Raw genomic sequence first — 26,062 nt, 5'->3', positions numbered from 1 at the left:
CTAGCTCTTGTAGACCAGGCTGGTCTCGAACTCACAGAGATCCGCCTGCCTCTGCCTCCCGAGTGCTGGGATTAAAGGCGTGCGCCACCATCGTATAGTCCAATTATTAATAAGCCCTTCTTTCCTCTCTGAAACATGAACAACATTTTCTTCCCTAGTAAAAAGGAATTTGTTAAGAAAGAAAAGCTACTCACATCAGTCTGTTTCTTTGTTGAATGTAGTTACCATGAAGACAACAGCCTTAACTACTCTGTTCTATGACAGAAGAATCTAAATAAGCAATTATTTAATAAGATTCTTCTGCTAACAGGTCCAGTGTTTCCAGTCATGTAAGTGCAATAGAGAAGAGATCTTAAAACCTGGATTTTAATTCTGGATCTGCCAACCAAGATGCTTGGGCTATAAAAGAATCCTATACCTCATCAAGAAGCAGTTTGTTCATTTGGTAAAAGTTATCTTGAGTCTTAAATGAGCCAATGCAGGTTAAATGGTGTGCTAAAGACTTGGTGTCTCTTGTTCCATGTAAACACACCATGTCAGAAAAGAAGTCTGTATTTAGTAGGTTTAAAGAGAAGAGAATTCCAGGGAAAGTATGAGTTTGTAACTCTATATTGTCTTCCTAGCTGTTTCCTCTTTGTCTGATTGGAGCTCCCAAGTCCTGTGGCCAAACCCACACTGAAGTTTATCATCCTACACTGTTTTCTAGGGGGATCACATCATTCCACTTTCTTGCTGACAGCTCTCATTGCCTTCTCCACTGCTGTCTTGTTCCTCCGCTTTTGCTTAAGCACATCTTGTTTCCCTCCCCTGATCTGCACCCACCACAATTAATCAATTCAATTAACTCCTTCCTTCCTTCCTTCCTTCCTTCCTTCCTTCCTTCCTTCCTTCCTTCCTTCTTATTTATTTCAGCTTAATTGTCTTATAAAAAGCATCTCTCCAGCCAACCCCTACTCACTTGGATTCTCATGACCCCAGCATTTAGGCATGTAGTGACTCTGTCTTATATCTTCCTCACCTTCTGGGTGGGATGCCTTAAAGGCATAGTTTGTTCACTGTCATACTCACAACATCTAGTGACTTGTACAGAGTATGAATATTGCTTAAGTTATTTTTGTAGGCAATAATTAGCCGGATCAATGCACTTCATTTAAAACATGTTTATATTTTTATCTGTTTAACATTTTAAAAATTGAGTATCAGTAAAATTCAATACTTTCATTTTTAGGTCATTTATTTTGTAGTATGTACAAAGACATTTTATTAACTAAGCATAAAAACATATCTTGATATCTATAATGAAAATCGCAATCATTTTCAAACTCATATATATGTATGAACTACATGAGCACATACACACACATATGCACACACACAGACACACACACACTGGTTTTAGTGATTTATCTCAGTGGTGAAAGTTTATGGAGACAGGAGAGAGTCTGGCTAATGGAGAAGAGATAGGACTCAGGTTCTGTGATCTTGACAGACCAACCACTTAAGATCTTTCCTTACCAGCAAAGAGTAGGAGAATAAACATCTGCTCATATTACCTCTAGGAGGAACCCAGATGATCGCTTGGCATTCAACCAAATATCACACCTCTGCAATCACAGAGGGCTATTCATTATCTACATGAAGGAACATATATTGGTTACTTCATGAGAAGCATTGTTTCAGTTGCTTCTCATCTTTGGTCTAGTGGACAGAGGTAAGAAAAAGACAAGGGGATTTTCCTTTACTTGTCTCTAGTTTTTAACCTTTCCCCAGTACATGTACTGAATTTCAAAAGAGAAGTGAAAGAGGAAGGGGCAAGATAAGTCAGTCCCTCCAGTTGGGGAGAGGGGAAAATATCACTTCTTGTTCAAAGAGCATTAATCCCTTTCAAAGTATATATTGTAATATTTAACATCTCCCTTTTATGGCAATTTTCTCTTTATTGTGGAAAGAAAGAAATCGTAATGCTATTTGAGAGAGAGCTATCATTGACTGGTTGACTCCTGTTGTTTACATTACAGGACCGCCAAAATGGTACATTTTATTTGGATTTTTAACAGTTGTTCTTCGCCCCTTCTGTGTAGGACACTTACATAATTCATTCGTTGCAACAGGCTCTGAGTGCCAGGTTGGTGATCTCTCCTATCTCCCTATTCATCCGCTCTATCTGAGGAAATAGGAGCATCTTGCCCCAGCATGTCAACATTAGGCAGCAACATCAGAGTTTGACCAACACAAGAGGCTGTAGAATATATAATGTTTCTGTTACTATTAACGGCAGCTGAACAATCTATGTGGTTTTTGTTCTTCCCCAGAGCTAATTTGGGGTTGTGGTATGATAAAAGGAAGCATATAAGCATTGTAATTTTCATTTCATTGAATTAAAATAAAACCTTAACTTTTTTTTCATGGAATGGTTTATTAGAGCCTTACTAACTTATGGTATTTCAGGACATAAAAATAATCAAATTTATTCCCTGAAAGATATTTCTTTAAAATGGTCTTCACTAATGAAGCTCCTTGTTTGTGTGTTTTGATTTTGAGGTTAGCCAGAAAAGAATTGTACTGCAATTATGTACTGCCTAAGATAAAAATATTTATAAAAATGTAAGAAACTTGAAATATCCTTAGCTAATGATGCCTGTAGAATTATATCAGAAAATAGTAGGCTAATGAGAGAATTAATAAATTCAGTCTAACACGAGCAGAAAATCTGCAATAGTGCTTACGCTGTTTGAAAAAAAAATACTTTTGTTAATATACTTTACTTTCTATTTTTCTTAAACTACAAAGTGCTAAAGTTTTATAAGAAAAACAAGAGGTTAACATTTTTATATTCAGACTTTTCCGAAGTAGGTAAAAAAAAAGTGATCTTTGCTTAAACGTTGACATCCTGAGTTTTAAAATTATGTTAAGAAACACACTATAATATCATAATATATTTCATAATATAATATGAAAATGGAGGCCTGATCTATATAAGTTTCCTCAATTATAGCATAAATGTATGTAAAAACTATCTTAGTGATAGAAACAATTTGATATCTCTGGTGATGTATGCATTAGAGACATATTCACAGAAAACACTTAACTGTAAGGACTAAATTACCAAACACAGATGCCAAACTCAAATGACACCATCTTCTATGTGCATAATGCTGTATACAAAGGACGTTCAGGGAAGATCTGATTGTTAGGGTGAGTGGGATCAATGCCATTATAGGCCTTTTAAAAGATGGTAAATTCAGTGAGATTAGGTTGCTTACCCTACATAGTTGGAGATAATAAATGTCCATATGAGACAAATGCCACCTCATGACTTACACTTTTCCTATCAATGCCCATGATAACTAAACACACACACAAACATTCAAAAACAGACACACAGAGACAGACAGACACAGGCACACAAACAGATCTCTCTCTTTCTCTCTCTCTCTCTCTCTCTCTCTCTCTCTCTCTCTCTCTCTCTCTCACACACACACACACACACACATACACATTAATGTTTCCTTTCCTTATTTTATGGAAGAAAAACATTAGGAAACATTAGGTAGGGTTTGGAGATAGTTTGTGCTTTAAGTAGGTAAGGTTAATCATGTGATTTATATTGTTTTACCACATGTCTCAGTACTTCTTAGTCATATAGTTGCTCAGAGAAGCAAGAAAGTTCCTCCACACCATGTTGGTCATTAATTCTGATAGCATCAGTTGACCAGATACCAACCTTTGCCAGAGATAACAACTAGATGCCTTGACGAAGGCACTCAAAACCAATACCCATGCATGTTAACATTACGTGGCAAAGTTTTCAGTTTTTATTCATGTTTTAAAACAATAAAATCACTTTTCTGGGCTGTTCTGTCTGACTAATTTTTGCAATTTCAATCAATGGTGCATATTTTAACTGTATGAGTTATCTACAGTCGGGCTATCTTAGAATTTTTGGTACGGTGGTTTGAAAGAGAATGGTCCCATAGAAGACTGTGTACTATTGTTCTGTTAAAGGAACACAGCAATAAAATGACTCCTAATGACTTATGCTACAGCCATTGATCAGCGCCTTGCTCAGCCATCACCAGCAAAACTTGTTTTGTGGCTGATGGGAACTAACACAGAAACAGACAACTGGACGATGTGCAGAGAGTGAGAGATTTTGGAGCACTCATTTCTAAACGGAATTTCTTCATCCAACTTCTCCAATCAGAGCTCAGGGGCTATGTGCAGAAGAAGAGGCAGAAACATGAGAAGGTTCCCAGAGGATGGATGGCTCAAAGGAAGCAGTATCTTCCAGACATAAGAGGACTGATACACTTAGGACTCACAGAGATGAAGGCAGAACTCACAGGGCCTGTGTAGGTTCAAATCAGATGGAATCTCAGTGCTGACAGAGGAAAGAGGACATGGTCTCTCACCCCTAAACAAGAAGCTATCTAAAATTTAGACATCCTAAAAAGGAAAAAAAATTCTCCAATGGAATCTTATGTGAACGTATAAGATTCCCTCCCATCCCCTGTCCCCTTCTGCCATCTCCCATGATCCCCCATGCTCCCAATTTATTCAAAAGATCTTGTCTTTTTCTACTTTATGTAGATTAGATCCCTTGTATGTCTTTCTTAAGATCCTTTCTGTTGTCTAGGTTCCCTGAAATGGTGATTTGTAGGCTGGCTTTTCTTTGCTTTATGTCTAAAAGCCACTTTTGAATGGGTACTTAAGATATTTGTCTTTCTGGGTCTAGGTTACCTCATTCAATATGATGTTTTCTAGATCCATCCATTTTCCTGCAAATTTCAAGGTGTCATTATTTTTTTTCTGCTGTGTAAATGTACTACAATTGTGTAAATGTACTACATTTTCCTTATCTATTCTTTGGTTGAGGGGCATTTAGGTTGTTTCCAGGGTTTTGGCTATGACAGACAATTCTGCTATGAACATAGTTGAGCACATGACCTTGTGGTACAATTGAGCATTCTTTGGGTATATACCCAAAGTGGTATTGCTGGGTCTTGAGGATGGTTGTTTACTAATTTTCTGAGAAATTGCCATACTGATATCCAAAGGGGCTGTACCAGCTTGCACTCCCATCAACAATGGAGGAGTGCTTCCTTTACCCCAATGCTTTTGATTTTGTAGATGAGAATTATTAACAAGTAAGACATATTTCAAAGGTGAGAGAGAAATGAGAACAAGAGAAAATATCAATACAAAAGACGGCTATCAGTATTTAGTCACAACATTTTGTCAGAGATGAGTTGCTTTTTCCTTTTCTTAGAACTGTTATGAGGGGGAAGATCAGAGGTGGGAGGCTGTGAAGGGCAAAGACATTGAGGCATCGTGGGGCACAAGGACAATCTTTCAATCTGCAGAGCTTTGATACGTGACACATAACAAAGAATTCAAAACTTTACAGGATGGAAAAGACATTGCCAGCAGCATTAGCCAAAGGAAGCCACATTCCCACAATGGATGAAAGACATCCAGGCTTCAGTGAGTGATGGAACATAATGAAATGTCGCGAGAGTGAAAGACGTTGCTCTTCCCTCAAGGAAGCACAATCCAAATTTCAGAAACCCACACAGAATGCTCAAGAGATAGCCAATAGTCTTGTTTGACCATGTGGGGATGGAGTAGCAGTCAAAGCTTCAAAAGGCAGAATTTGGAACATTTTATCCACGATAAGAATTCAGTGTATCTAATGCTATATATTAGTTCTTTTTCTAGGTTGCTTGACCGTAGGCACCATTATCTACTTCTTGAACCTTCTCCTCTGTTTCACTCAACGGTGGTGTTTCAAATATAGCACCGCCTCCATACAGGGTGATCTTAAAACCTCATTTTTTAAAAAAGTTAATTGGTCCCTTAGAGATTGAAGAGCAGAGAAGTGACTCAAGTAAACAGTGTTAAGAGGTAGCGTTGATATTAGAGGATTGCTGTGCCACGAGGCTAAGGTATAAACGAGTGTGAAAAGGGTGAAAATGGAATGTACTGGTGGGAAAACTAGGGGGAAAGCACATTTGCTTTTGCCCATTGGGTTTTCTTCTTAACATAAGACGATTTCAGAAAAAAAAAAGTTGCTACTGAAAAAACAAATGTTTCCAGGAATGATTTGCAAGTAAAGTGAGCATTAATGTGTTCTAAAGATTAAGAACTTTAAGTAACATGGATAAACAAAATCCACCAAAGTGCATATTGCTTATTTGACAGAGGAATGTATTCCACCACGTATAATGCAAAAAACCCTTTCCCCTCAGTTCTGATGATGTGGATTTTTCTTCTATCCTTACTATCGGTGGCTATATATTTCTGTGACAATTGCCTCAAAGATTAGTTCTTCTCAGGGCTTTAATCTCTAACAATACCCTCATAGAAGAACCACTTTGTCATATTTTCTGTGGCTTAACGGCAAGAGGAAGTCTATTCAGAAGTTGTTAAAGTACTTTATGCTACTGGTACCACCACAGTTGCACCCAAGTTCCCTTAAAGAGTCAGTAACTCACAAGTACAAAGTGCCATTGTGTTTGTGCAAAAGTTTGCCATCCTGTTGAGCCACTGCAGTGTTCTTACTTAAATTAATTGCTTTCTTTTGAGCCATCATGGTTCACCTACTAGCTCTGAAACCTAAACCCTAAACTATAGATCATCATGACATATATGTTCCAAGCTTTGTGTCAAGTATTCCAACTTAGATTAGAAGGAAGTTTAGTTTTGTGTATTTTTTTTTTAAATTGGAAATTATTTCTTTTTCAGAATCACTACCAAACTCACATTGCAAATTATTAAAGAAAAACGAAAACAAAATACAGTTGTTTATATCTGTAGGCTGGTCAGGGAACTCAGCTTTATGATAAACCATACATAAAACCCAGGATAGGGGTTGGCAATAGAGTCCTGAGAGAGTAATGCTCCATTTCAATAGAACTTCACTGCTCTCGAATTGTTTTTACTTGTGACGTCACATTCGACCTTCACAACAGTTGTGTGTCCTATCACTTTCCGACCTGGGCCTACTACTCGCAAGTTAACTCCCACACTACATCTAGAACATCCTCAGAGCAGGAGCTGTGTGCATGTCTAGTGCTTAGAATGGGACCAGGTGTCAAATTGCAGGCTGAGAGAGTTAGTGAAATGAGGCAAATTCTACAATCCTAAGTGTTCAGTATACACAGGTGTTATTACTGCAGACAGGAAAACTCAGGTGTATGAATCGCAACGAACTTGCACAAGTCGAAGTGACTGAAAGGAGATTATGTCAAATATCTGAAGAAGGCAAGGCATCATGGTGAAAAGCTGTCAGGTGTGGAAAGTACATTTCATATGTTTTAGAATTTACTGTATGTATAAGGCATCCTGTTTTGTGTATAAGCAATGAGCCAACATCTCAAAACAAAACTGTGCTGAAGAATAAGTTTAAACTGGTTTATGAGACATGGAATTTGCTAAAATGATTAATTCAAATTTCAGAATACTCAGCTTCACTGTCTAGTTTCTGCTCACTTTTCCACAGTTCCTACCTAAGAGGCACACAACAAAGTGCAGTGTATACAATTGCCAGAGTTTATCCATAGTATAAAGGGAGAATAAAAGCAGAAAGTACTCTACAAAATCCAGCACTCCCTTGACGTCATTACAGTTTTAACCTCCGGACTGTAAAGCAAGTGTCTTCTTTTTCTGCCTGACTAGTTTAATCAGAAAGTATTTTCATTTGTTTCTCCCTTATTATAGAAACTAATGAACTACAGAAGGTATTGTCTCAAAATATCTGCCTATAGATTTGTATAACTAGAACGACATAAAAATCATGTAATACGTGTAGAACTGGGTGAGGAAATTTATGTGAAGTTGGCTTTCGGGAGGATAGCATCAAAGACTCAGAAGTCCTGATCTTTCATTGACCACCCAGCTGGTCTCCGTTGCAATGAAACGGCACACACTCTTTCTTCTGTTGACAGAATGGTGTGTCTTAGCCTTTCTACTAATTTAACAATGACTATCATATTTCTACCAGACTCTGTAAGACATTATTGGACATCTGCAACTGCTAAAATAAGATGCTATATACACTAGATGAAATCAGTTATTCAAAGAATTAGATGTTAACACTTCCTAAAACTAATGTCATGAAATACCAACAATAAAAATCCCCCCTTTTTCATAAAAAAATCCCACACTACCCATGTTTCTTTAAATAACGATGAGGGACTGCACGTCTCTCTACTTCTCTGGACTAAAGCAGCTCTTTCTCAGAGACAGAGTAACCAGGCTTCTCTTCATGGGGAAGCATAAACTTGTCAGAACACAGACTCCAGCAACCGTTCCCTGTGTCCCTGAGGGGACTGGAGGTAATAATATCCTTTGGTCATCCTTGAGGGTGGACCATCTGTGTGTGAACCGACATGGCAACAACAGGGCTGAGAGCGTGCCCGTGTCTACAGCACTTCCCTGACCGGGATCTTTTACTTTTGCAGCTAGAAAGATTCTGACACACACACTAAGACACACACTGTGAAAAGTTGCACTATATTCAGACACGTGAACATACACAAACTGTGAATGTAAAGAGAAGATAGAACTTCATTAAGCTAGCGTGCCAATAACGGCATGTTTTGGTCTAATTCTTTTACCAGTGTTTGGGTTAAGACAGGAGACTAGAAGTGAATGAATATGAAGATGAATTTGGATTATCAACTTGACAGGATTTTGAATCATCATGGAAACAGTCTCCAGGCTTGTCCAGGAGACATTATCAGAACTAGGTTAACCCAGATGGTACTATTATAGGTTAGCCCACGTGATACTATTATTTAGGTGGAAGATTCTATTTTGTAAGCTCAGGAGAGTAAATAAATATTTTCCCCTAAATATAAAGGAGAAAGCAAGATGAGCACCAGCACCCATCACCTCAACTTCCTGACAGCAGATGCAATGGGACAGTTGCCTAAAATCCCTGCCACCCTGACTTCCTCCTAACAGTGGGCTATACCCTCAACAGATGACCCAAATGAGCATTTCCGTATTTATGCTCCTTTAGGTCAGCTGGTTTGTCACCTGGCAATGAGAAAAGTCACTAATATGGAGAACTGCCTATGGCCCTGGCAATATAGCAATGGAAGATAATGTGACAGGGTCAGTTTTGCTGTGGTTACAGTATTGTTGACTCTCTTCAGCAGCTACCAAAGCTCTAGGGGAATAAGTGCAGATATGAATTTTCCTATCTATTCTATAATTTCCCTAAAGAAACCAAGTATGTGAGAGAAGAATGTCTCTGCTGGGTTTCTGTGGTTAATTAAGTTTCTTTTAGCTCTTTCCTGTGACTGTGTGTTCAATAAACAGCACAGGACAGGATCAAGTCTTCGCAAAGGAAGGAGGGTGTGTGACTGTGTGTCACTAGTCTAAAGACTTTAGGAAGATCAGGAAAAGAAAGGAAGCCATGGCAGCAGGCAAGGCAAGGCCTGTAGGTATCTCCTATGTATCTATTACTCTTCTGTGAAATCTTTAATTCTACATAAGCAAATTGAAACTATTCTAGTTCTTCACTTAAAAACTGCTTTCATAAAATTTGTTTCCATCTTGACCTATTTTCTCTTAATGTTCATTTAAAACTCGTTACTACAACTTATTTACTTATTTATGTATAAAGTATAAAATTGGGGAAAAAGGATATACTCATCTTGTTAAGTTTGGCCTTACTTTTTGTAATTTTTTAGGTCTTTTCCCCTCCTGAATTATTCGTAGATGATCAAAGCACATCCTTTCCTCACTCTGTCCACCTTCCCGTCAGCCCCTCTTCTCTTCCTCTCAATTTCTATTTGATGCCAAGGACATTAGAATAAAAGGTATAATGAAAAGATCATTTGTGCCCAAATAACTCTGCTTATCTGTGGGGCCTAGATATTATTTCAAGAAAATGCCTTTATTTATGCTTTTACTAGCCCCCCCCCCTCTTCCTTCTAGGACATATCAGTGAAATAAGCCTTTTCATTACCTTGACCATATTCACACAAGTGAACACAAAAACACGAATGGTATTTTGCTGTTGTAAAAAAAATGTGGGTTCTTCTTGAAGTATATTTTAAAATGGTTACATATTTATGTCTGAATCTGACTCATACATACTTGGTCTATTGGATTGGGTGTGCCCAAGCCCCACATTCTATGCACTTTCCTTTCTGTCCTATTTTTGTTATTAGTCAAGACAGCATTTATAAAATCCAATTTCTGGACTCACAAGATCTGAGAGTTTATTAAATTTATTAAAACCCCCAAGACCAATTAATGAAATAACTGGGAACAAGTGCTTCTCTTCAATAGCTCCTCAGAATCTCCCAGATGAATAGCTTAGTACAAAATGCCAGTTGTGTGTGTGTGTGTGTGTGTGTGTGTGTGTGTGTACCTGCAGCAATACTGAATGCCCTGGGAATCCTGCTATACAACAAAGTCTGGTGTGGTGTGTCCATGATGTCCTCTAGTGTGTGTGATAGTCAGTGGGTCACGTGCTGGATCTTGGAACACCAGCTCTAGGTTTCTTATTGCAAGTCATTCTGAACAGAGCTTTCCAGCTCTCTTTTGATGTAATCACTGTTACCATGTCTACTCTACTACAAAGGCACTGGCTTGTTTCCCAAGGGTAGAAGTTATACCATTTTGCATTATCTAGGTGACAGGAAGTCAGGTCTGTTGAATCACTTCCATAAACTCTCAGGTGAGACCCAAGAAGGGATTGTGGGCAGAAGCGTGGGCGTGGACATGAAAGTGTCTACACGTGTACACACTCATTGCATTGTCTCTGAGAGTCATGAACCCAGGTGGGTAAGCTCTTGGCTATAGCTTCTGGGATGTCAACCACACAGTTCATGGAAGCATTTTCACAGACTGCCGTGAATAGACCCCAGCAGTGACACGGTGCTGTGGTCCTTGAAAGAAGGGAACCATTATTCTGCAAATGGCAGAGATCCCACCACTGAGGAAGCAAACAGAATGTTTGGGAGGTAAAAGTTCAACAGGAGTCAGCGGTCTTATTGTTCGATCACGCAGCTACACAGCTGGGCCTCAAGCTCGCAGCACATGCAGACACAAGTGGACGCACTGCTTTCTGAACTCTCTCTTTTCTCACGTATATGACAATCTGGAACCCTTTCCCTTACAGCTCTATGCCACAGAAGAATTGAGAAATGACTCAAAAAGTATTTAGCAGAAAAGTTAGCCACAGTGAGTGATTTCACAGCATACTTCCCCCCCCCCCCGCATTCTAAATTGTTGAAGACAATCCTGATTGCCTATGTCTCTAGAGCCCTGTTCTTAAAACGCAGTTGCATGCAAGAAAAGCACGTTCATTCCATGCAACACAGCTCAGTTGTTGCCTCTAGTTCTATGTACAGGGTACAACTCAGTTGGCAGCTCCTAGTACAAAGAAACATGCACAGCACAGCGATAGGAAGTATTCACCACCAACACAACAAAGTCAAGGAGCTGCAAAGCTGTAGTAGCCAGAGGAGGATCAACTTTCCTTATTTCCGTTAAAGGAATGTCTCTTGCGTCATCACCCACTTGTTTGCCATTGTCTTTGCTCTTGGCTCTTCCATATTACATCCGATGCAACTCAGATTAATTTCCAGGCTCAGTGTTCCCTCAGTTGCAATCCTGCCCTCAAATCCAGCCCTTATCTTTTGCATTGCTTTCATTAAAAAAAAATTTTGATATTCCTAAAATGTGGATTTCCTCCAATATCTTCTACTTTGCAAACTCCAGAACTGTTTTGGCCAATAAATTAAAATCCATGGAAGAACTGACTGTTAGCTAAGGCTTCAGACATGCAAAGCGCACAACCCTACGAAACAGCAGCATCTGGGACAGGAGGCTCCCATTAGTTGACATGAGGATGGCATAGGTTTTACAGATCAAACACACACAACAAACCAGTGGTGGCTTACTGAATGGAATGCATAATTGAGCCAAGACCCAGTCTAGGGAGCCGCCTTTTCCTCTAGCCCACGTACATTTATTTCACACCACCTCAGGCCACTCACAGTTTGCTTACCTGCTCATTGTTGCTCTCCCACCATTCCCCATACTCCCTTTGGGGGTGAAACACTCTATTTCCGACTTGTGCTGGGCCAGTCTCCTGTCTTTGTACCTGGTGAGCATGAACAAGGACAGGAGCAAACAGAAAGATGTGATTGTGTGCTTCACCGCCAGGTTGAGGAAGAGCCGTGACTGCAAACATGGTCACCCTGCACCAAAACAAGGATTTCTGCTTCTCACTGTAATGGAAGCTACCTTGGGTTAGCCTTGATGATGCCAATAGTATATGGAAAAATTGGAAATGAGTTTGTTACTTGGGGGTTAAAACAAACACAGTATACTCTTTACATAGCATATTGATCTGTAAATTCATCACATCCTTTAATCAATGGCCAAAAGAATACAATCCCTAGCATCTAGAAGAGATGATAGTCAATAGGATTTGTTTAGCGCTTACCATGCATCAGTCTTTGTACTAGAGCTTTACCTAAACTTTTTCCTGTCAGCAGTCCTGTGACAGAGGCTCTGCTATGGTTATTTCCATGTTACTGAAGAAGAGATGTAAAATTGCAAAGATTAAGTAAATTGACAAAAGACAAACAACAAGTTGTTAATTTGGGATTTGAAGGCAAAGTCAAAGTTTGGAACCCAACTGTAGCCTTCCATCTTTAAGTTTTTGCAATTAAACTATGTCATTGTTTCACCTTACTGAGGATACGATATCTGAATTTATTTTACATACTGGTAATATTAAAAGAAAAAGGGTCTCTTTTATATTTATGAAAGGTTTCTATAAACATTGAAAGTATGAAATTCAGCCGGATGGTGGTGGCTCACACCTTTAACCCCAACATAGAGGCTGGAGGCAGAGACTGGTGGATCTCTATGAGTTCAAGGCCAGCCTGGTTTACTAGCACTAGTTCTAGGACAGGCTCCAAAGCGATAGAGAAACCCTGTCTCAAAAAAAAAAAAATAAATAAAAAGGTTTGAAAGTCAGCTTTGGGTGGCTCATAATTTGAACTGTGCCTCAAATCAGTTTTGTAGCAGAACCAATCGCTCACCTCCCCAGGGAGCTACTAGTTGTGTTGTCAGGAATGAGTACTGCACTCCCTTTAACAAGAATCACCAGGTGTAGAAGATGAGCCATTTTAAGGGCTCTTTTGAGATGGAATGAAAGCTTGTGTAGAAATAGTCTTACTCATTGTTTTAAATCTGTGGAATAAAAAGAGAAACAGCCAGTCCTGGCTTCAAATAAAAACTACCAGGCTGACTTAATTGATTTTGCTAAAAATCACAAGCCAAACCAATAGAAAACAACTTCCAGGATAGCTTTCAAGGTACAAGGCTTGAGCGTATGTACTTTGTTCCCTATGGCTTTGGCTTGATGTGATACCTGACATTATTTCAGTGAAAAGGGAGTTGCCATGAGAAGACTCGTTTAGCCTAGTTGAGTCATGTTCTCTTTGGTATCTCTTTTTCCTGCTATTTCACTAGTAAAAGACATAAAACAAAATGGAATGTAATCAAGATGATTACTGGCCCTGCGGGTGAAGTCTTAGGATTTTTCTACTTCCAAAGTGTTAACACTGTTTTGCATTTGAATAAAAATAGATCCTTACAACAAATTCAATGGAGATAATGAATTAATTTATGAACTGGATGTTAGTTGAGCAGATATAATCCATAAGCCGTGGGTTTATATGCAACCTGTAAAGATAATCACCAGATCTTGCCTTAGCAGGTTCACATAATGATAGGAGAAGGAAGAGAAGAATAAAGACACACCTAACTGTAGAAAAAGACCGTGCAGAAGAAGAAAAGAATTTGTTTAAAAAGTGGAGACCGGAGCAAAGGCCGACAGAGGGATCTTTGTTTTATGAAAGAAGGAAGTTTGAAGGGAAGCTCATTACCTGCCATTGGACAACACTTCATATATCACTACTTAATTCTTGCTTTTTATTTGTGAATTAGATGGTACATCCAAAATGTCATTGTACAGCTCCAACTAAAATGGCATTGCTGGAGTACTAAATTTATTATGGGCTTACAATTCTTACAAAGGGACCTAAAGTTATTTTTCAAAATCTTCTCATAGGTTAATGACCAGTTGTTTAGATTCTTCATAAACGTTTTTAAATAGCTACAATTTTATTGCTGGAAATAGGTCCTGCGTCTGCCTCTTTCTCCCTAGCTCCTTGGCTTTACCTTGCTCTACCTCTCCCACCCGCCTCTTGGTGTGTGCATGCATGCATTCTGGTTTAAACCGAAGGCCTTAGACATTCTAATTACTTGTTTTGCTGTTGAGATGCACCCTTGTTCATATAGAAATAATTTTATGCAGAAAAATTGGAACATTTACTACGGAAACGGCACTAATAGAGAGGGAGAATAAGTTTAAAGAGTAAATAGATAGGAATACCCTCTTCCAGAAAACATCATTTATCATTATAAATCTATCCCAATTGTACAGCAAATTTATGTTTTCTTCAACTAACTTTTCTTTTATCAGAAAATAAGTATGGCAGAACTGGGAAAGATGATAAGGGAGGAAGAATCTTTTTTAGTCAATGAAATACATATTTAGCAAGTTTTTGAGTGGGGGACATTTGATGTACTTAGAGGAGAAATCACTCAATGTCTCAGAAAAATTATAGAAGCTGTGGAGTGGGTCATTAATAAAATGCTTCAAATGCAAGCATGAAGACCTTAGTTAGATTCCAGCACCCATATGAAAAGCCATAAGTAGTGGTTTATGACTATCGTTTAAATCCTGAGGAGATGGAGTGTAGTGGCACATACTGTACTTTCAATACTGGGAAAGTGGAGAGAGAACATGCCTTAAACTCATTTGCTCTCTAGACTATCCCAATCTGTGAGTCCAGGACTTTGAGAAACCCTGTCGCTAAACACAAGGTGAACAACCCCTGAGGAATGATCTCTAGGTTGATTCCAGATTTCCAACATGCAGGCACACACACGCACACACACACGCACACGCACACACTCCCAGAAAGTATTTTTTTTTAATTTTGTTTATTTATTAAGGATTTCTGCCTCCTCCCCGCCACCGCCTCCCCAGAAAGTATTTTTATCTCAGTAAATGAGGGAGGATTTTATGATTACCTAGGACTAAACCTACATACTCAGAGAATTCATTAGAGCGTATAAAACAAAGCTATTTTGTGTGTAACTCACTGGAACTGAAGAAGTATTCTATGAATAAATGATAAGTTAGAAGTTATCAAATGTCTGTCAAGACTTTGTTGCTATTATTTGTCTTTTTTTTGTTTGTTTTATTTTGTGGTGTTGGACATTGGCGCTGAAGATCGACCCATGCTCAACTGAAACAATTTTGTAGATTTGTGTCAAGAGACAAAGGATAAGAAAAAGATGAAGATGCTTAAAGTAAGAAATAAATTTTGTATAGTTTTGAGGTAACATAATTGCAGAAAAAAGAAGGCAGAGCATGATTTTCTACTTGATAATTATCTGACTCTTTCAACATCTTTGCTCAAACGGTAGTACATTCTCCTACATCCCCCTCATCTGAAAGAATAAGCCCCACTCCATAGTGTTCCTGTTACTGCTTTTATCAGGAATAGGTATGCAATAGAAATAGTATTTTATTTAGTTCTTTAATCTACTGTGTCCTTTTCTCAGTGAAATCTCTAACAAAAAGTAGACTCTATGACGGCATAGTTTTGAGTACTTTTAGTTACTGCTACCTTCCCTGTTCTTATGACATTGGTGAACTCATTATTTATGAGTGATAATGTTTGTCAATGGAAGGCCTGGATAAATGCATGAATAATAGGAAAATCAAGTTATGGAGACATACTTAGGCACAAAGAAGGGACACCTATCAATTTGTGTTAAGGGCTCTTGGATTTATCAATGTAGTCAGAGTAATTATCAAAAAGAGTAGAATGGATGAAATTAGAATTGTGTGAAATTAAGAGTGAAAAAATTGAATAACAGTTTTGCACAGCACTATTATCCATATGTATATAACTCCTCAAAAGGGCATGACACCCTAATCTACAGGGTGGCAGTGTTGTGTTGAATCTCTCATGAATGGTGTTCATGCCCTTAAAGCAGAGACTACAGAAGATCTCCCACTTCCACACGGTGAGGCCACATGCAAAAGACATTCCAAAAATTCAAAGTTACGATTATTTCAAAATCTTCACAATCTGTCATTTGGATAACTAAAATTTTGCTTGAAGAATAAAATTTATCAGATGTAAGAGTACTTTCAAACAACTACAGCCCTGAATTTCCATAAGAATAATATGACAGGAACTTGAAAAGACTGAAAAATTTGATTTTTTAAATCTTTTTTACTGAATGATATCATCCTAAAATATTCTTATTGAACAAAAAATTTAGAAGGTGCGCATAAATTTGGGAAGGTGACATGGTAAAGGTATCTTGGAAGAGTTGGAGAGGGGCAGTGAGGGATGGATGAGATCAAAATAAATTGTATATATGTATGACATTTTCAAAGAATATATTAAGAAAAATAATTGACATCCACCAGATATTGGATATGGGAAGGTCTTGATCTTTTCAGTCAGTTTTTAGAACTGTGAGAAGCAAATCTTGTTCATAAGCTGCTCAGTTGTGATAATATTCTGTCATAATAGTCTGTATACCTAAGACCAGCAAGTAGTTGATGGAGTATGCAGAGAAACCAGAAAAAAAAAAGGGATGAAAATAGTGTGCTGTGGGACACTGGTCTTGTATCCAGTAAAGGTTTTGTCACTTGTACTGGTTTAATAAAATGCTGATTGTCCAGTAGCCAGGCAAGAAGTATAGGCAGGTTGACCAGAACAGGAGAATTCTGGGATAATGAAAGTCTCAGTCTGTGATGATCACCCAGACCAAGAGGAAGCAAGATGAGAATGCCTCACTGAGAAAATGTACCAAACCACATGGCTAACACAGACAAGAATCATGCGCTAATTTAAGATGTAAAAGTTAATAAGAAGCTGGGCGGTGGTGGTGCACGCCTTTAATCCCAGCACTTGGGAGGCAGAGACAGGCGGATCTCTGGGAGTTCGAGACCAGCCTGGTCTACGAGAGCTAGTTCCAGGACAGGCTCCAAAACCACAGAGAAACCCTGTCTCGAAAAACCACAAAAAAAGAGTTAATAAGAAGCCTGAGTTAGTAGGCCAAATATTTTATAATTAATGTAGACCTCTGTGTGTTTCTTTGGGATTGAATGGCTGCAGGGCTGGACAGGACAGAAACCCCTGTCAACAAATGCGGCCAATATGGACAACTGCATCCACATAAAACCTGAGAGAGTTTGGGGAGTAATGCTGGACACCAAAGAACAGAGTTAAGCACAGCTTCTCAGGTGGGCTCTGTTTGATAGAGGCAAGTGCATCTCATTTAAGAGAGGCTTCCTGACTCAGCTAGCAGCTCTTAAAGAGGCCCTGCTATCAAACACTTAAATGGTGTTTATGAATAGCCAACACCCTGCTTCTTGGTGGTGGCAGGGACCTTGAAACTCCATAGAGTTGTGGCAATAAATGTGGCTCCAGACAGTACCTTTGCCTTAAAGCTAGACTCTCAGAAAGCTAAGGAATGGGGTGGATCCAGCCGTCAAAGCCATGACTTTAATCCTTGTCATATTGCTTAGCAAATTAAAGACTCAAGTGGTCAAAAAAAAAAAAAGAGATAAACAGTAAAGATATATTCAGGTAAAAAAAAACAAACCTGTAAGCAGTTTACAGTGTGTTTAAAAATATATGTAGGCTTGAGAGAGAAAAGAAAAAGGATAAAGTCCTTAAAAAAAAAAAGAAAGGAGAGTAGTTGGGTGTGGTTCCACACACCCTTAATCCCTGCACTTGGGAGGCAGAGGCAGGCTGATCTCTGTGAGTTCAAGCACATCCTGGTCTACAGAGTGAATTCCATATCAGCCCAAGATACACAGAGAAATCCTGTCTCAATAAAACAAAAGTTAAAAATAAAAATAAAAGAAATAGAGTTTAAAATAAAGCCACGTAAAGATGGAAATTACACATAGAGTCTGGATACTGTGTTGTCTTTACATTGATTGATGGCTGAGGAAGGAGCAACAGCTCCTAGAAGAAGACTGAGCTAATAGGCCAGCCAGTTTATAGTTAATGTAGACCTCTGTGTGTTTCTTTGGGACTGAACAGCTGCAGGACTGGGTGGGACAGAAACCTCTGTCAACAATAGTGAAACTACAAAGCTAAGAAATTCAGATAGAAGATGCTACTTCCCTTTAGGGCCTCCCTAGCTTTGCATCTAGGCAGTCAAAAGGCGCGATAAACTGTGATGTCCTGTGCCAATGAGGAACATTTGCACTCTTCTAAGAAGCTTTTCCTGTACCATATGAGTCCTTCAGAAAGCTTCTCCTCACCTTTTCAAACCAAGTGCTTTTGACTAAAAAAGCTTCTATTCCAGCTTTCTACCCAGGGCCTCACAGTTGGTGAGACTTAGAAATGGGGCTGGAAATAGAGCTTTTCCATCCAAATCACAGGGTCTTTGCTGACATCTTACTCTTCCCTCATTTTGTGCTGAGAAAAACTTATTTAAGTAGTCCGATAATGCATTTGAGCTACGAGAAAGGTCATATATGAAGGCAGCAGTGTGGGCTTAATTGGCCTAGGTTTTGAGCCCAGTATAAACTGATTTTTTTCTAAAGGTCAAATTTGACTATATAATGGCCAAGTAGAAAAAAAAAAAGCCACTCTCCAGGCTCCCTCTTAACATACAAACAAAATGCCAGTCCATCCCCTAGGGATCACTTAGACAGAAAAGCAAAAAATCTGCAATGTTCAAAAAAGGCATCACTGAAGAGAACTGGTAATAAGCAGTATCGGACCAGCAGAGCATCCTAAGACAGACAGAAACAAGGGATGCAAGACTCCAAAACCTCCAAAATATTTCCAGGAGTGCCAAAGGGAAGTCCAAGCCAAACTTCAAAGTAAAGTTGATGAGAGCAAAATTATAGATGAAGACACATGGAAAAGTATTAATGAGTATTAAAGGAGTAAGGACCAATTTAAAAAGCTGTCACAAGTGAAGCATTGCCGAGTAACTCTCTGGTCCTTAAAATTGTGTGTATTGATACACGAGGAACTACATTAGAATGACTCATCAGATATTCCACAAAGTGTGTGGATTCCATACCTATTCATGTAGAGGGAAATATGAGGAAAGTAGGAGGGGGAAATGAAGTGAGGATATGACCATATTTCACTTTATAGATATATGAAATTCTCAAGATAAAGATAAAATGAAAAAAAGAAAAATACAAACTCAGGGACATAGAAACAAAACAAAGCAAAAACAAACAAAAAAAATCTTTGGCCCAGATGTAAAATGCTGACTTAATTCATTTCAGCTTAAAAACAAAAAATGAGCATGATTAATAATCTCATAAAAGAACATCAGAGGTAATCACAAACTTCGAAAATATTCAAAAGGTGTCAAGGAACATATTATTTTATGTTCTGTATAAAAACAAATGAAGGCAGAAGTTGGCTGGTGTGGAAGCAATGCCACTAAGCAATCACAGTATTTAAAAAATGGGTTTATTGGCCCAATAATTCTAGCCATAGATGTGTGTAAACTCTTTTCACAAATATTTTCTCTTTCAGTGTTATAAAAATGATAAAAAACATTAAACAAGGACAAAAAAAACAACTAGAGAGCAGTTTAATAAATTAAACTGTTTAAATTACAGTACAAACATTATGGAAATGTATTAAATTTTATATTGAATGAAGTCTTTCATTTATTTACCTTCCAGAGAATTCCCAAAGATCGATGTTTAATCCCACTTACAATGAGAACAGTTTTCAGATAAACAACTTCTCAAGTGATTGCCTTTTCATGTGTGTGTTTTTTTTCCTAAATTGCCATTTGACTCACAGTGAAGAGAAGTCTTGAAGACATGGATTTAGAAGCCAGTCCCAAGATGCTTTATAAGTATACATCACATTCCTGGAGGGAAATGTTTCAGCCTGGAGGGAAATGTTTCAGCCTGAAGGTAAATATTAAGCAGAGGGAAAAGCTCCCCAAGAACAGGACAGGGGCAAAGAAAATTTTTAATTAAATGTTAATGGCAGTTTTGGATTTATCTCAGGTCTAAGGTATTTTTAGGACAATGTCTTATTCTAACAGAAATGAGTTGTTTCTCAGTGGGGATTTATCCTTATATTTTGTGTGTAAATAAACGAAAAGGGTTGGGAGTGAGAAAAACCTGGGGTTATAATGATCAGATGAACTATTATTTATTAAGCACCTAGAATACAACACACCCTGTTCTAAGGACATACTCAAATCTTATTTAATCCTTGTCAAACGCTATTGACTAGCTAATATTATTGTTCCTATTTTATAAATAAGAAAATCCTATGACATGGGGAAATTAAATAATTTGCTCAATATCACCAGCCTGATAAGTATGATACGTATTGCTTCCTACTGAAATGCTAGCTACATATATTACCTGGACCATCGTTTCCTCGGTAAGTAGTCTAAGGGAAACAGGAAACTGTGATAGCTTTCAAAATGCTTTCATTATTTCTTGTTGATCTTCTTGATTGGTGTTTGTACCTTTGCTTCATCATCGTCCTTTTTCTTTTCTTGTGTGTTTTAAAAATCATTTTATTTTGATTAAAACATGATGAGGTAGGGATTGGAGAAGGAGATTTTGGTATGTTGGGTCCATGTATGTATCTGAGGTATGAAGAGCAAGGAAAGGCGAGCTGTAGTTTCTGCTCAAGCCTGCAGAGAGAGCCATGGGAAGGAAGAGTGCCTGGTTCCCATTTAGTCTTGTGAGCTGTTAAAACAATATCCAGAAGAATCAGCTGGATGCCATGGTACCCAGAAGATGGGACAAAAGTCATAAGTCTCTGACTAGGCTTCCATGCCCTACTTCTTCCTATTCTCTTGTACTGGCTTTGGGGGAGCCTAGGCAGTTTGGATGTTCACCTTACTAGACCTGGATGGAGGTGGGTGGTCCTTGGACTTCCCACAGGTCAGGGAACCCTGATTGCTCTTTGAGCTGATGAGGGAGGGGGACTTGATCGGGGGAGGGGGAGGAAAATGGGAGGCGGTGGCAGGGAGGAGGCAGAAATCTTTAATAAATAAATAAATTAAAAAAAGAAAAAATAAGAAAGTTATTTTAATTAAGAGAATTAGATTTTTCCTGGCTTTAGGATGCTCTTTTATGGCTTATGGTGATGGCACACAATTGTAACAGTCGAATTTTCTTAATTTGTTCCCTTTAAGTGAAAACTTATTACTATAACTGAAACATATATCACATTAGGTAGAAAGCAGACAATTTTAATTTCATAATTGGAGACACTAAAGGAAATGTTCACTAATGTTTAATGATTCCTTAGAATTATGTGTCTGGGACTGTGACCCTCATGAGCTCACAGGGAGAGCTACTATTGGAGTGTGGCCTTGTTGAAATATGTGTGACATTGAAGTGTTTGTGACTTTGTAGACGGAAGTGTGTCACAGTCCCTTCTGCTTAAGCTTTGCTCTTCACAGTTGGCTCCCTATTGTATACAAGATGTAAGACTCTTAGCAACTTCTCTAGCTGTATGGGTATTTAGGAATATAGGAGTGAATCATAAATGAATGTGACTAACACAGAGACATTCACTGCCGTTTTTGGTACTTTGGGGATTCTTTCCATGACTCTTTGTAGATAATAAAAATTCCCGGACACTCATATCTCTTATGAATGATGTGGTATTCAAAAAAAAAAACCAAAGAAACATAACCCCCAAACCTGCAGAAATGCTTCCTTCAGATTGGCTTATGGACATGGCTGTTAGTCAATTTATTGATTTCTAGTTAATTTAGGAGTGTCCAACCCACTGTGAGTGGTGGTGTTCCCTAGACATGTCGGGCGGAGCCCTGTAAGTTAGGTAGCTGATCATGAGCCTGGAGCAAGCTAATGGGTAGCATTCCTTGGTGATTTCTATTTTAAAGTATTGCTCTACTGAATTTCCTGTTCTGCTGGAGTTCTTGCCTTGCCTTCCCTCAATGACATACTGTAACATGTAAGATGAAACAATTCTTCCTTTCCCAGGTCGCTGTTGGCTGAGATGTTTTATCACAGCAGTGGAAAGCAAAGTAGAATAGCCACATATTTGTATGATTTTGAACAGCATATGTCATTTTATTTCTTCTTTTAAGAATGGGAACAAAACTACTTCTCTCATAAGATTGATGTTTTACAGAGATTTGAGTATTTAGTCTTGCAAGTACCTTGTAGGTTTAGTTCTATATGATTATGATTCTATAAATACAAGATAGAATAGTATAATAATAACTTGCTCAATGTTGGACAACTACAGAGGACCAAGCCAGGACACACATTTGGAATGATGAACTCTCAGGTCTGTGTTTTAGAACTTTAGATTACAGAAAGAAACTGTAATTACTAAAGACATAACCAATAGGAAAAAGAAAAACCAATTTAAAAAAATCAAAGGCAGAGATTTCATCAAAAGAAAAAGATGAAGAAAATGAGGTCAGGCAGTATGTTAGGGTTTTCTGTACATTGTCTCAAACATCCCACAATAAAATAACTTTATTTGCATGAGAATTACAGCATATGAAACTAATAAATGTTGATGTTGGGATTCACACTAGGTGTTGCTGACCATCTACTATACATAGACAAGGGCTGTGTACACCTTTCATAGTAGATACCAGTTGCGTGGTTGAGGGAAGAAAATGCACTATATGACTTCTGTACTCAAGGAATTCAGAATCTAATTGAGATGAAAAACAAGTCCAACATAGATGCACAGTTGTACAACACTGATTTTGTGAAGTTAGCAACACTATTTATTTGGTGTTGTTAAGACCACTCTCCTAGAATTAAAACGGAAAATGCTGCAATGGAAATAGATTCTACTCTGGCCTGAGAGGTGAGCTGTGTATAATTGTGCTAATAATTATGTTAATTGTGTAAGGGGCATGAAGAACTATATTCAGTGAAAAGATTAGAACGGTCTTTTCCTAACACCTTTATTCTTCATGTGGATGAAGCATAGTAGACCCAAAGGCCTAGTTGTTTCCTCTTTCATTTCTAGAAGGAAGATGAGGTACACAGGGGAGATGGTGGCAAACTTACCGAGCAAGCTTACTTTCTTGCATTTGACTGTAAATAAAATAAAGATTTCTAAATCCCCTGATGTGAGAGACATCATTGTATCCTAATATTCACAATGATCAACATTCTGCTGGGTTTCCAAAAGATTAAAAAAAAGTCCTGCATAAAAGAATAAGAGGATGAGAATCAAAAAGATCGTGGAGATGGTAGATAATTTCAGGAAATGATGATAGAACAATGAAGAAAACAAAGGCCTCAGCTAGAATCGACACAACTTATCATTCACTGACACCGTTCATGTCCCTTCTCGCATGATTCCTCTCCACCCCCCCCCTTTTTTTTTATATACTTTCATGTCTCCCACAAAGGTTTATATTTCCCACAACTCCTTATTGATGTTACTTACAACTTTGGGTCTCCTATAAGGAGAGCCGTGACCTAAGGAAAGGACAGTATTCTATTCGCGATTCTTCTTTCTGAAATTATGGTGGGATTCAACCTGTGCTCATGCCTTCTAAACTCAGTTACACTCCTAGTGCTGGAGCTAAAAAAATGTTGTCTAACCTTGGCAGAAAATATGGTAAATAATGTTCAATCAGCAAGTGGTATGTATTGCCTGGGTGGCAGCATTCACCAAGCAGAGGAGCTTGGTTTCCTTTGACAGCACCTAGCCACCCACCCCCTATTTATTCTCAATGCCTGGCCACCAATTTAAAATTGCTTCCTTTCCTCTTTATATTGCTGAACTCCTTAAATTCCTTGGCCTTTCCCTGGTTCTTTATCCATAAATGTGTATACTTTTCTCAAGAGTCTCCAACAGGGAAGGGCCCCATAACACACACACACACACACACACACACACACACACACACACACACACACACACACCTGCTTTGGAAGTCTCTAATTGAATGGGACTCTGCTGCCCTCTAGGGGGCCTGTTCATCACATAGTTGTCAACACCAGCCTATGTACTCAGGGTGGTGTAGTCCTGGTGTAGGAGTGTCTGTGTCCAGGGGAAGGCTGCAGTACTCTAAGATTTTTGCCTCTTTCTGTAGTCGGCAGTTTAGAGATACACAGTGTGATCTGGGTAGGAATATGAGACCTGCATAAACAAGCAAGAGAGTTTGCGTATGAAACCCGTAACACATACATCCTTGGAAGAGACTTAGATGCTCACAGTGATGCTGAACCAATGTAATTTTTGGCTATGAGAATCTCATCAGCATTTCAGTTTGAAGATTGTATTAAAGTTTATGTTATGGAATCTAAGATCTGACAATGAAAGATGTTTGAACGAATATCATTTTTACTTCTGCCTGGACTTTGAGAAAGACCTTCCTTGAAGAGATGGGAGTAATACTGTATTTCCTTAGACTCTTTACCAATCTGGTTTTATATTAAATGAAAACTCTCTGCTATTTATCTTGACTTCTCTGTGACTAGATTTGCTGACCACTATTGAGCTGAACCCCCTCTTTTCCTTGCATGATATAATTTATCAATCAAGCCTCCAGTAGCTCAAGTCATATTAACACCCCACATTATTTCAGTATCTATGGTTCTTTATTCCACCAAACTAGAATTTACATTCAAACTCTCTGATCTTTACCCATTTTTTTCAGATATTTGAAATTTCCAAACCAATTCCATCTTTTTTTTTCCATACGTGTTTGCCTGTTTACCTTTCTGATCACAGCCCATCTTTTTTCACTTTTTTTTTTTTTTTTGGCAATCTCCACCATTCACTTCCCATTTGAATTCAGAAAGCACATTATTAATGGATCCAAGCCCAATTCTTGATTTTTCCTTTTCAAATCTTTCCTCCCACAAAGCTAAGTGACATTGCTTTAGTCCTCTTATTTACAGGGAAAACCTTGATTCTCCATTTTCTCCTTTATATAACACATCCAATCGGTCATAAAGTTCTGTGACTGCACTAGCTAGGGGAAAGCTGCATAATTTTTCACCCATTATTATAATATACACCCAACATCACTTCTCTCGTTTCTATTTTATGTCCATTCCATCTACAAACACCAGCCACTTTCTAATATATCCATCCTTTCATGTGACATCTGAAACTCTCTGGAACTTCTTCCTGTTACAGACAGGAGAAAATATAAAATTTGGACCTCACCCAGTTGGCCACCCAGATACCATACTTGGTTACCACCATTTCCTTTTCCTGCTTTTACTTTGCCCACAATGGACAGTTTGCTCATGTCTTAAGCTTTCAGTCTTGTTCCTGCTTTAAGATCATTTCAAGTTGTCCTTCCTTGTTGTCAGGACAGTTACTCTCTGTCTCTGAGAACTCCTCATGTTCTGTTTCTTCCTTCACACCTCTGGTCTTTCAGCTTACTCACTGAGGAATTCATGAATCCTTCTGGAAGAGTAGACAAAGTAATTCCCAATCTACCTCACTCTACTATCTCACAGGAAATTAATGTTCTGTATTTTATTTGTTTTATTGTCTTTATTGCTGACAGTAGGTGAGAGCTGTGATTTTATTTGGTTCATGACTTTATCCTTTATGCATAGAGTGTTTCTAGGTACACGGTACATTCTCAGTATTTAGTTTTAAGATATACTAGCGAATAAACATAAAAGTCAGAGTACTAAAATTTAGTTAAAGCTCACCAAAATTATCCTATATTCAGTTACACTGATATTTGTTGTATCTTCAAAAAAGAATTTGATGTGCTAATATTTTTGCTGTAACTTGACTGGAGTTCGGATAAACAGATCTTCATTACTTTTAAGAAAATAATATGATAAAAGCCTACAGCATTCAAAAGTATGAAAGAGTGAAGGGTGCACTGGTGTCTGCCTTTAATCTGAGCACTTGGGAGGCAGAAGCAGGAGGATCTCTGGGTTCAAGGTAGGCTTGGTCTACATAGTGAGTTCTGGGACAGAACTAGA

General features: G+C 38.3%; 1 protein-coding gene across 6 annotated transcripts in view; it reads right to left on the bottom strand.

The window, feature by feature from the left end:
* The window catches only part of Grm5 (glutamate metabotropic receptor 5), a 343,722-nt gene that overhangs the window by 4,539 nt on the left and 313,121 nt on the right, over positions 1–26,062 (bottom strand). For 5 of the 6 annotated variants that reach the window (XM_026784413.1, XM_026784411.1, XM_026784414.1 and 2 more), the window contains one exon: positions 12,032–12,127. The exons of the other annotated variant lie outside the window; for it this stretch is intronic. In XM_026784413.1, the coding sequence (XP_026640214.1) occupies positions 12,032–12,127 (96 nt within the window). The remainder of the gene's footprint in view (positions 1–12,031; positions 12,128–26,062) is intronic. 6 annotated transcript variants of the gene reach the window in all.

This window comes from Microtus ochrogaster, chromosome 22 (assembly GCF_000317375.1).
Source record: "Microtus ochrogaster isolate Prairie Vole_2 chromosome 22, MicOch1.0, whole genome shotgun sequence".
Classification (NCBI taxonomy): Eukaryota; Metazoa; Chordata; class Mammalia; order Rodentia; family Cricetidae; genus Microtus; species Microtus ochrogaster.
This window is presented reverse-complemented; position numbering and strand designations above follow the sequence as displayed.